The following is a 12273-nucleotide window of genomic DNA, read 5'->3' as shown; positions in this document are numbered from 1 at the left end:
AAGGAAAGATCAGATGCCAAAAGAGGGTATTTTTAGAACGGGTAAAGGCTTGTATTGCGGTTTGTGAAAGAAAAAGGTCTATGGATCAAAAGGGTTGACTATGGATATTCTCATTGGTAGTCTATGGAAGTGTTCAAGACATTATTCGGATCAAGGAGATCCTATAATCACGTCTCAAGTCAAATTACACTTAGGATTTCACCTAGACAAACATTCAGGGCAAGTTCTAGACTAATGGCTCGGGACTTGGACTTGCAATTCAACTTCTCACCACACAAGCTATGGGATTGCTAAAGAGATAGAGTTGGGGGCCCACAACAACCTTAGTTAAGATTTGAGCAACACAATGGTCCCGAAAAATCACTTGATGATTATTGGCCAACACAAAAGTCTCAAGGTCACAACTTTCACCATCCTATACACAACAATTTGTTTTTGACCATAGGATCAAAGACAAATGTGTTAGACCCAAGTGAAGCTTTTCCTAAGGCACCATTACTCACTAGCTACTATTTACACAAAAAACAAAAAGAAAAAAGACGCAAACCCTTAAGAAGGTTATTATGCCATCCATCATCGGGAAGAGCCACCCGGTTCACACAAATTCCAACTTTGGAAAGAACCGTGGCATTAAAAAAACCAAAGGCTTATTGCACGCTAAAACTCAAAATAAGAAGCTACGAAAATAAAATAAGAAGCTATGAAAAGAAAAATGCGGAAAGTAAAATGAATATATACAAGAGGGGATTTAGTCGAATATACAATAAGGAAAATGAATATATTCATAAGAACATAACTTTATATACAGACCAAAAGTAAAAAGTACGAAAAGTGCAATAAAATGATAAAATTATGTACATACCAAAGGTAAAAAGAAAGCATAAAAAAGGTAATGTCATATATACAGTCATCCAAATAGGTCTACCCCTCAAATGAAAGATAGCATTGTCCTCAATGCTAACTAACCAAAATAAGCACAAAACAAGATAGAGAGGAAAAAGAAACTCCCTATTGGCCCTCCGTCTGCATAGGATCCTGAGTCTGGGTCCCTGGGTCCTTGGTCTGCTTGGGAACCTATGACTAGCTCCCTGGGACCTGGGCCTGGACTGAGTTCTGGGCCTGTATCGGAATCTAAGGCTGGCTAGAGGAACCTCCCTACGGGTCCTCCAACTCTATAATAGCATCATCAGTACAGGGAAGCACCCTCTACCTCTTGGGTAGCCTCTCTGTCTCCTGTTCCGGATCAGGCTGGGCTGCTAGAGCCGGGTTATACAATAGAAGGTCCAAAGGCAAGTGATCTACCTTCAACCTCTCCACCTCCACTCTCAACTATTTCAGCGACTCCTTGGATGCCCGAGTCTTCCTCAGTTTCATAGCTTCTTTGGTCAAATCCTTCAATGTTTTTCTGTGTGAACCCACAACATCCAATATTAATTGCTGGTTCTCTAGGAGCTTCTTCTAGTTCTCCAGAAGCTCCTTGAGAGTGTCCTCCACTGACGTTGGGACCTGTGGCTGAGGAGGTGCAGAATGGGCTGCCACCGAAGTATAAAGTAGAGACAGATTGGAAGTGGTTGTCTGCATCCAGTTGTTAATACTGGCAAGGATCTGGCTCAGGTGGTGGGCAGTCAAAGGATATGTTGCGGATGAGGGAATATCTGGAGCTAAAGAAGTGGAGGGTCCTGGAGCCATGTCTAGTGTGGCTGAAGGAGGCTGAGTAGGAGCCACTACTACTACTGGCTCTTTAGACTGGCCAGTTGAAGTAGTGGATTTGCCCTTAGGGTCCTTGGGATTGTCAGGACCCTTCGTGCTATACTAGGAGAATAGTGCCTTTTCTTTCACTTTCACATCAAATCTCTTATTCTCCATGTCTAGATCCTCAAAGTATATGGTTAGGAAATTAGGGAAGGGGTAGGATCTATCACCTTCATTCACCACCCATGTAATTACCATGTACATCATATTCCCTATGTTGATCAGGTACCCCTCCATGATCGATGCAACCAATAAAGCCCGGGAGATAGGAAGTGAGTTGTCGGGAGTGGTGGGGTCTAGCCTACTACAAACAAATATTTCCCGCCCTTTTGCTTCAAAGTTAAGGGTTCTCCTCAGAATTTTTACCCCTCTATCAACCATGCTTGGGTGGTACCTAGGATTTCCAAGTACTCAGCTAGCCACAGACGGGCATCCTCTCCCAAAGTTACTTTGTCTAAGTACAAGGTCTCATCCTCCTCCAGGAAGCATAGACATTTATCGTCTTGCCATCAAATTTCACGTTCAGATTTCGCACCTTAGTTACTGTGGTGCCCTTTTTGATGTAGGAAACATTGGTGTAGAACTCCTTGACTAATTGCTCATTGGCATCTTCCACATGGCCTATGAAGTAGTCCTAGCCTGCTCTCTCTCTCTGAACTGCCTCAACATATTGGGGTTGTGAGGCAAAAGGTCTCGTGTGATGAATTTCCACTCGGGTATTAACTTCTTCTCGAGCCACCATTCTCTGAACTTGTGGTAAGCCACCTCACTCACGAATCTATCTTTCCGTGCTTTTGGATTCCTGGTTCTCTCTACCCCCTCCTACTTGGGGCTCACCCCCTCCTACTTCTTCTTCTTCTTCTACGGGATCCTCCCTGGATAGTGAAGCTGTAGGTAAGGTGGAATATTCATTGTCACTGCCTGCAGCTGAGCCCTCAGATGACTCAGACGATATGTGTACTGATGCTTGGGCAGTAGGAGAGCCGGGAGGTGTATCCCTCAATTTGTTCCTCTCTGGCCAGTCAGGAACATATTCTGGCACGGATCTGAGTCGGACGCTCATGGGAGGGCACATACTCACTCCCCGAGTGGTCAATAGCTCTATCAACAACCCTTATGATCTTTTTGGTGATTGTCGGGCTTACGGGGTCAATCTAATCATGCCTCGTCCCCTACCCTGGGAGGACTCTCCTTTCCCTTTCTGTTTATCGCCTCTGCCTCATGATTTCACCATGATCTGCAAAACGAAAACAATCTATTCTTGTTAGTATCCCAATAACAGATGAAACAGTGTAGAAAAAAATTGCAGGCAGTCAGAATTACAGACTGCGGACCTCACAAAATGAAGTGCGGCCGCAAATAAGCTACCGCGGACCACACAAAATGCACTGTGGTCCTCACTGAGGTGGGGATCATACTACCCACTCTCTGATTCTAGGCACCGCAGACCGCACAAAATGTATTGTGGTCCGCATTGAGGCTCCGCAGACCGCACAAAATCCATTGCGGCTGCGGTCCTCAATTATCAGCTTTCAGAAGTTTCACCACCGCGATCCACAAAAAATAGCATTACGGACCGCATAGAAGCAGCCTGAACCGCACAAAATCCACCACGGTCCGCGGTAAGTGGTGCCCAGCAACACCAACCTACGGTTTCAATTTTTCACATTTTTAGTCCACTTTTTCACCTATTATTGATCCCCTAGGTGTTGAATTAGTGTTTTTAACTAATTAGTCCTAATTTAGACATGATTAACAAACCTACGGTACAGAATTGAAAGAAAACAGGAAGAAAAAGAAGAAAAAACTAAGAAAAATAAAAGTTAAAAGAAAATAACAAAGTTAAATAACTAAGACAAAATTAAAATTACCATAAGTGAGATACAATGTAGATTAACGAGATTTAGCAGTTGAATTCAAGCAAGTATGAGGAATGAACAGTGATTTTTTAGCTTTTGAGTGCAAAGGGTCGAAAAGTTTGAAAATGAGGGTCTTAGGTCCTATTTATAGAAAAAGGAACTGGGGCCCATCTCACCTACCCACCGCGGACCGCACAAAATAGCACCGCGGTCCGCGGTACTCAGAAACAAGTGGCATGGGGAGATGTCCACTGCGGACCGCAAGAAATGCAATGCGGCCGCAGTGGTCCACCGCGAACCGCAAAAAATGGATTGCGGCTGCGGTGGCAAACTTCAGAGACTCCTCATTTTTGACCAAATAACTCTGCGATCTATATTGAATTGTTGCCCCTGCAAAGAGGCCACTGCGGTCCACACAAAATGCATTATGGCTGCAGTGCAAACTTCGGAGAGTGTGCATTTTTTCAACTTGGTCCTGCACTGCATCAATACAATCCTACAACATCTCATAACCAGTTAGTCCAAAAGCAAATCCTATACTACAAAAAAATCAAAGAAAAACAAAAAGAAAGACACATGGGTTGCCTCCCAAGAAGCGCCTGATTTAACGTCGCGACACGACGCGGGTTACCATCAAATCACTTTAGATGGAGCAGTGCCACCACATAGCTGTCATCAATCTTGCCCAGGTAGTGCTTGAACCTGTGCCCATTAACTCTGAAAACCTCCCTATTTTTGTTCTTCAAGTCAAGTGCACCAAACGGAGTCACAAACACCACTTTAAAAGGTCCATTCCATTTTGATTTAAGTTTTCCTGGAAATAGACGTAACCGAGAGTTGAACAAGAGAACCAAATCACCCACATTGAACTCCTTGCCACGAGCATATTTATCATGAAGGTACTTCATCTTGTCCTTGTACAAGGACGAACTAGAGTAGGCATGGAATTGGAATTCATCAAGTTCATTAAGCTGCTCCACACGAAGATTTGCTGCCACATCCCATTCAAGATTTAGCTTCCTCAAAGCCCACATGGCCTTGTGCTCCAACTCAACCGGTAGATGGCAAGCTTTCCAAAACACCAGCCGATATGGAGACATACCAATTGGAGTCTTGTAAGCAGTCCTATAAGCCCATAGAGCATCATCCAACTTCTTTGACCAATCGGTCCTATTTGTATTGACCATCTTTGACAATATACTCTTGATTTTCTTGTTTGAGACTTCAACTTGGCCACTCGCTTGAGGATGATAAGGAGTATAAACTTTGTGATTGACACCATACTTTGCAAGAAAAGTGTCAAAAGCTCTATTACAAAAATGAGACCCCCATCACTTATTATTGCACGAGTGCCAAACCTAGTAAAAATGCTTTTCTTGAGAAACGCAACAACACTTCGGGCCTCATTGTTGGGTAAAGCCACGGATTCAACCCACTTTGAAACATAGTCAAACGCCACAAGAATGTCTGTGTTCCCACACGAGCTAACAAACGGGCCCATAAAATCAATGCCCCCATACATCAAAAATATCAACTTCAAGAATGGTATTGAGAGGCATCTCATATTTCTTCGAAATTATACCCGCTCTTTGACATTCGTCACATTTCTTCACAAGTTCACTTGCATATTTGTACAAAGTTGGCCAATAAAACCCACAACTAATAACTTTTGAAGTCGTCCTCGCCCTGCCATGATGGCCACCATAGGGAGAGGAATGACAAGCCTCTAAGATCCTCAATTGCTCCTCCTCTGGGACACACCTTCGGATCACACTATCCGTGCAAATCTTTAACAAGTACGGCTCATCCCAATAGAAATCCAAACTATCCCGTTTGAGCTTCTTCCTTTGGTTAGAAGAGAGCTCACATGGGATTATACCAGTCATAAGAAAATTAGCAACATCCGCAAACCATGGCATGCCATTCACCGACACAAAAAGGAGTTGTTTGTCGGGAAATGAATCATTGATCTCTAGGCCGTCATGAGGCCTCCCCTCCTTCTCCAAGCAGGACAAGTGGTTCGCCACTTGGTTTTCACTACCCTTCCGGTCCACAATCTCCAAATCAAACTCTTGAATTAACAAGACCCATCACATCAGTTTAGCTTTGGAATCCTTCTTCATCATCAAGTACCGAAGTGCGGCATGATCGGTATGAACTATGACCTTGGCACCCATGAGATACGGCCGAAATTTCTCCATCGCTAACACAATAGCCAAAAGCTCTTTCTCAGTCGCCGTGTAGTTCATTTGAGCATCATTTATTGTCTTGCTCGTATAGTACACCGGATGAAACATTTTATTCACTCTTTGACCCAAAACTGCCCCAACCACAACATCGCTCGCATCACATATGAGATCATGAGGCAAGCTCCAATTGGGTGCGGTGATAATAGGAATGGTCGTCAACTTGTGCTTGAAAATTTTAAAGGCTTGCATACATCTCTCATTGAACATGAACTTGGCATGCTTTTCCAATAACTTGCATAAGGGATTCACTACCTTCGAAAAGTCTTTGATTAATCTCCGGTAGAACCCCGCATGCCCAAGAAAACTTCTAACTCCCTTGACTGATGTAGGGGGAGGGAGCCTTGAAATCACATCAATTTTTGTTTTGTCCACCTCTATACCATGCTTTGAAATTTGTTGCCCAAGAAATATTCCCTCCTCAACTATGAAGTGGCATTTCTCCCAATTAAGAACAAGATTGATTTCTTCACAACGGGACAACACTCTATCAAAATTTTTCAAACATTCATCAAATGAATCACCCACAACACTAAAGTTGTCCATGAACACCTCCAAAATATCTTCCACCATATCGGTGAAAAAGGCCATCATACACCGCTGAATGTAGCCAGTGCATTGCACAACCCAAAAGGCATCCTAAAGAAGGCAAAGGTGCCATATGGACAAGTGAATGTGGTCTTCTCCTAATCTTCCGGAGCAATCAAGATTTGGTTGTATCCAGAATACCCATCCCTGAAATAGTAGAAGGCATGCCCAGCAAGTCGATCTAACATTTGATCAATAAAAGGCAATGGAAAGTGATCCTTGCGGGTCACTTTATTCAACTTGTGGTAATCCATGCACACCCTCCACCCAATGACGGTCCTAGTAGGAATCAACTCATTTTGCAAATTTGCAACCACGGTCATGCCACCCTTCTTTGGCACACATTGCACCGGTGAAGTCCAAGAGCTATTAGAGATGGGGTACACAACCCCAGCATCTAACCACTTGATCACCTCCTTTTTCGCAACTTCTTGCATTTCCTCGTTCAACCTCCTTAGTTGTTCCAAGGAGGGCTTTGCATCATCTTCTAGAATAATCTTGTGCATACAGAATGCGGGGCTTATCCTCCTAATATCAGATAAGATCCATCCAATTGCCTTCTTCCACTTTTGAAGCACCGCCAATGTGGTATCAACCTGCATGTTAGTAAGACAAGAAGAAAGAATAACTGGCAAAGTTGAACTAGGGCCTAAGAATTCATACCAGAGGTGTGGAGGCAACGGCTTCAACTCCAACATCGTAGGTTCCTCGATTGAAGGTTTTGTTGGTGGAGTCTTCCTATTCTCAAGGTCCAAAGAGAGTTTCCTAGGCTCATAAGACTAAGAGCCCATTCCATGTAAAGCATTCATGTACTCCACTCGGCCTTCATCGTCATTTACATCTAGATTCAACAATACTGCCTCTAGAGGGTCCTCTACATTGATCATTGCACTAGTATCATCAACTATCACTGCCATGACAAGGTCCACAAAAGAGCACACCTTAGAACTGTTGGGCTGCTTCATTGACTTGCACACATGAAAGTCTACTTTCTCATCACCTACCTGGAAGGTGAGTTCCCCTGCTTCCACATCAACTAAGACCTTCCCAGTAGCAATGAAAGGTCTTCCCAATATAATTGAAACTTCATAATCTACCTCATAATCCAAGATCACAAAATCAGCTGGCAAGATAAATTTGTCCACCCGAACAAGAACATCATCAATAATACCCAATGGTCTCTTCATAGTTCTATCCGCCATTTGCAATCTCATGGAAGTCGGCCTCGGTTGCCCAATACCCAAAGTCGTGAAAACTGAGTAGGGCATCAAGTTGATACTTGCCCCCAAATCACATAAAGCTTTTGCAAAGTCCGCACTCCCAATGGTGCAAGGAATGGTAAAAGCACCGGGATCATTTAGCTTTGGGTCCATTGAGTGTACTATTGCACTAACTTGGTGGGTCATCTTGATAGTTTCGCAATCCATAGATCTTTTCTTTGTCACCAAGTCCTTCATGAATTTAGCATAGCCCGGCATTTGTTCTAGAGCCTCCACCAAAGGCATATTAATGGATAACCTCTTCATCATGTCAATAAACTTTTTAAAATGATTCTCATTTTTGTGCTTTGCGAGCCTTTGAGGATAAGGTGGAAGTGGCCTAGGCAAAGGAGTCTTGGCTTTAGGCACAACCATTTCTAGCATATCTATTAGGTGTTCCCTAGACGGGTTCACATCATTCTGAGTCTCCACCTCGGCATCTTGAATATCAATCCTCACTTCCTCATTCACGTTCTCATCATTCACATTTTCAACTACCAAAGGAATCTCATCTTCTTGCAACTCGGCTTCATCACTCAAAATTTGTCTTTGTTTGGAGGCATTCACATCACCGCCTCTTCCACTTCTTGTAGTTACCGCCATAACATGATTGTTCCCATCCTATGGGTTAACTACCGTATCACTTGGTAGAGCCCCTTTAGGACGAGTATTCAAGGATTGAGAGATTTGGCCTAATTGAATCTCCAAGTTTCTGATTGAAGTATTGTGGGAAGCCAACTAAGCATCAGATTCTGCATTATTTTTCATCATCTATTCAAACATCATTTCAATTCTCCCCATTTCATTGTTGGAAGAACTAGGACCTTGGTATGGAAATGGGGGTGAATTGTTCAGTTGGTGATACATTGGGGGCCTTTGAAAGCCTTGCCCCCGATTTCCTTGATTGCCATTGTTCCAACCACCCTGATTGTTGTTACCACCCCAGTTGTTGTTGTTGCCATTCCAATTACCCTGATTGTTCTGATTATTGTTCTAATTTCCCCAATTGGAATTTTGGTTGTTGTTCCCCCTATTACTATTCCCTTATTATTGTTGATTGCCCCAATTGTCTTGGGGTCTCCATTGTTGTTGGTTAGAAGAACTGCTCCTTTGGCCTTGATAGTTGTTCATGTATTGCACCTCTTCATTCTGCCCATCATAACCATCATTTTGGAATCCACCACAATCATTGTCAAATTGATCCGGACTCCATTGGTTTTGTTGACCTCTTTGTCTTCTTTTGTTCGCTAGCATGTTGACACCCTCCATAGCATTTACTTGGCGCGGATTTTGAACTTGTTGTAGCTGTGCCTTTGCTAGCTGATTCATTATTGTTGTCAGCTCTACTATAGCCTGACCATGGTCATGTAGCTCTTTGTGCAAGTGAGTGACCGTGGGGTCACCCTGTGGCACATTGGCTCTACTTTGCCAAGCGAAGGACGTGTCAGCCATCTGGTCAAGAATGTCACAAGCCTCATAATAAGACAGCTTCATAAAATTATCCCCAGCAAGTTGGTTCACTATGCACTGGTTTGTTATGTTAATGCCCCGGTAGAAAGTCTGTTGGATCATTTCCTCAATCATATCATTGTTGGGACATTCTTTTACCATGGTTCTATATCGCTCCCAAATCTCATGTAATGGTTTGGTGGGCTCCTGCTTGAAAGATAAGATCTCATCTCTCAATGCTGCCATGTGCCCCAGCGAGAAAAACTTTGCAATGAATTTATCCGCCAACTCATCCCAAGTAGTAATGGAATGGTTGGGAAGTCATTCAAGCCAATCCAATGTCTTTCCTCTAAGTGAGAAAGGGAATTGTCTCAACCAAAGTGTATCCTCCGACACATTAGTTTGCTTGCTCCCCCAACAGGTATCCACAAAACCCTTGAGATGTTTGTAAGCATTCTGATTGGCAGCGCCCGTGAAATACCCATGCTGCTCTAGTAATGTCAGCATCACATTTGTAATTTAAAAATTGCCCGCCCGGATCCGGGGTGGGACAATTGCACTGGCATATCCTTGGTTGGGAAGTACTCGAGGAGCCACTCTTGGAGGTGGCGGGGGAGGGTCTAGAATATTATCATTGGCCTGGCGGCCTCTCCTTTGTACTCGAGGCACAATAGGAATCTCATCATCAATATTGTCATCTACCTCCTCCCCTGGGGGAAGATCTCCAAGAGCTGTGTTGTTTGCTGCCATTTTGTACCTGAAGTTGTGACACACACAAATTAGTAACACGGAAGAAAAGAAGAACAATACACAAAACTATTTAGATAGATAGCCAAAACCATTAGCTCCCCGGTAACGACGCCAAAAAGTGATCAGACCCAACCCTACGCCACTACAAAGTAGCGAGAGTGGTCGAAGCAGCTTTTACCCGAGATGGTCGGGGTCGAATTCCACATGGAGCTAGAAATGGGAATTGGGTTCCTATCTAAATTAGAGATGTGTAATTGGTCTTAATTACTCTTCCAAACATCATTGGTTTTGATATTACTTCTAATTTTATGCTAATAAAATGCTAAACTAAACTAAGAGTAAGATACTAGAAAGGTTGTCTAAATAGTTAAGGAGGCATTAGAGAAGTGACTTTCTCCTAGGTAGATACTTGACAGGTTCTCGAGTCTAAGGCTAGGTTGTCATGTTGGGGATTACAATATACCAATGAACCAAACTTCTCACTCTATACCTCTCGGTAAATTGAGTGATTTTGCCCTAATTGACTTTCTCAAGACAAATTGGGTATGATAATTTGTGCAAGCAATTTAGGTTCAAGTCGGGTATTACTATCTCTAGGTTTAACCCTTTAATGGGGCTATCAATCTCTTGAATACGCCCCAATTCCTTGTTGGGCTAATTTTCCTAGACTCAAGTTCTCTTTCTCAAGAAAAACCCAAGTCAAATAGGCACAAATTAGTGTTTGCAACCACTAATTCAACATGGAAAACACAAATTAGTCCAAATATCAAATACCCACAGACATTCAAGCCTTAAAACTCATGAACCATCAAATACCCACACTAGGGATGAACCACAACCCTAGCTAATGGGTCTACCTACTCATGATAATAGAAGAAAACTGATAAATAGATGAAGAAAAACCCATAAGATTTAATTACAAGCTAATACTTGAAGATTCAATCATAAAACTACTATAAAATTACTCAAAATGGTTAAGAACTATTGTTCACGAGCGCAGCTCAAAGTCAGATTACAACTGATGACCTAAAAATGGAAAAGAAAGTTTTTATACTGGGCCGAATTTTCTAGACAAAAATACCTTTGCGAGGGTACCGCGGACCACAAGAAATGGAGTGCAGCCGCGGTGAGGCTTTTGGCTTCAAATATCTGCTCTCTGAACTTGGCCATCGTGGGCCGCATAAAATGCACTTTAATTGCATTCCGCACAAAAAGGACCGCAGACCGCATTGGTGTCAACCTCAAAATTCCCTACTCTCTGAATTCCAGCTTTGCGGACCGCAAAATTTTGATTGCGGCCGCGGTGAGGACATTGCGGTCCGCACTAAATGCTTTGCGGCCGCAATGCTTGAGTCTCCGAAATAGAACCTCTTTGAATCTCCTCACTATGGAACACACTAAATGGAGTACGGCCGCAGTGGACCTGTTGCACTATGCTTGGACTTGTTCTTGGTACTAGTGCATGTTTCACTCCTTTTTGAGCTGGTTTTGACTAGTTGTTACCTTTTTGACCAAACCCTACAACAAGTACAACATGTAAGCCTTTGGGACTATTTTGTATACATTTTTAATCAAAACTCAAGTAAGAAGGAGTGTAAAATGAGCCATAATCCCTAGTTATCACTGATACAACATGACCCAAGAATGCAACTGAACTCAACCACAACTCACACTTCCAAAACTTAGCATACAACTGACTATCTCTCAAAGTCTGAAGGAACACTCTCATATGCTGCCCATGCTTCTCCCGGATGTGTGAATATACCAAAATATCATCAATGAAGACTATCACGAACGAATCCAAGTAAGGCCTGAACACTCGGTTCATCAAAATCCATAAAAACTGATAGGGCATGTTGATACCCAATTTTTCCTATATATTTTTAATATGTAAAATAACTTCAAAATAGCATATATATATATATATATATATATATATATATATATATATATATATATATGCATATATAAACATGTCCAAGTATTTTATTATTTTTTTCATAATTTTAAAGGTTTAAATTGATTTATTTTCTCCCTTTTATCCATAAAATCCTCAATAAAAATTATTGTTTTGATAATTCATCTATGGTGTTTTTATATTTATGCCAAAATATGGCTAAAGTAATTTTTACAATTTTATTTAGTATTTTTTTAAAGCTAAATTGCACGTAGTTGCAATATTGGCCATTTTAAGGTTTAATTGTGTTTTATACGCATAAAATTGGATCTTGTATTTTTCTAAATTGTTAATTATGTATTATAAATTACTTTAGTGCTTTAAATCTATTTTTTTCAGAAATTATTTACTATTTTTTATAAATTAAAAAGGGAAAAGTGGCTATTTAAATAACAGCACATTTGTATTTCAAT

General features: G+C 41.9%; 1 protein-coding gene across 1 annotated transcript; it reads right to left on the bottom strand.

Moving 5' to 3' along the window:
• Window positions 1-4107: 4107 nt before the first annotated feature.
• Window positions 4108-9033, bottom strand: LOC138873426 (uncharacterized). Its single transcript, XM_070151898.1, has 6 exons — window positions 8845-9033; window positions 7725-8166; window positions 7285-7568; window positions 6706-7041; window positions 6241-6496; window positions 4108-4145 (listed from the first exon to the last, which is right to left on the bottom strand). Exons 1-6 carry the CDS (start codon window positions 9031-9033, stop codon window positions 4108-4110), a joined length of 1545 nt encoding a protein of 514 aa, XP_070007999.1.
• Window positions 9034-12273: the final 3240 nt, after the last annotated feature.

The sequence above is a fragment of the Nicotiana sylvestris genome, chromosome 1 (genome assembly GCF_000393655.2).
Source record: "Nicotiana sylvestris chromosome 1, ASM39365v2, whole genome shotgun sequence".
In the NCBI taxonomy this organism is placed as follows: domain Eukaryota; kingdom Viridiplantae; phylum Streptophyta; class Magnoliopsida; order Solanales; family Solanaceae; genus Nicotiana; species Nicotiana sylvestris.
Note: the sequence above shows the minus strand (reverse complement) of the source record. Positions and strands in the feature narration are given on the sequence as shown.

Bases quoted from the DNA above. Each gene is read 5' to 3' on its own strand.
- LOC138873426 (XM_070151898.1), bottom strand. From the start codon at position 9,033: ATGAATCAGCTAGCAAAGGCACAGCTACAACAAGTTCAAAATCCGCGC. The intron at 7,042-7,284 runs GTAAATGACGAT...ACTAACATGCAG, and splicing joins CAGTATTGTTGAATCTAGAT to GTTGATACCACATTGGCGGT. The intron at 6,497-6,705 runs GTGTGCATGGAT...TGCCTTCTTTAG, and splicing joins GGACCGTCATTGGGTGGAGG to GATGCCTTTTGGGTTGTGCA.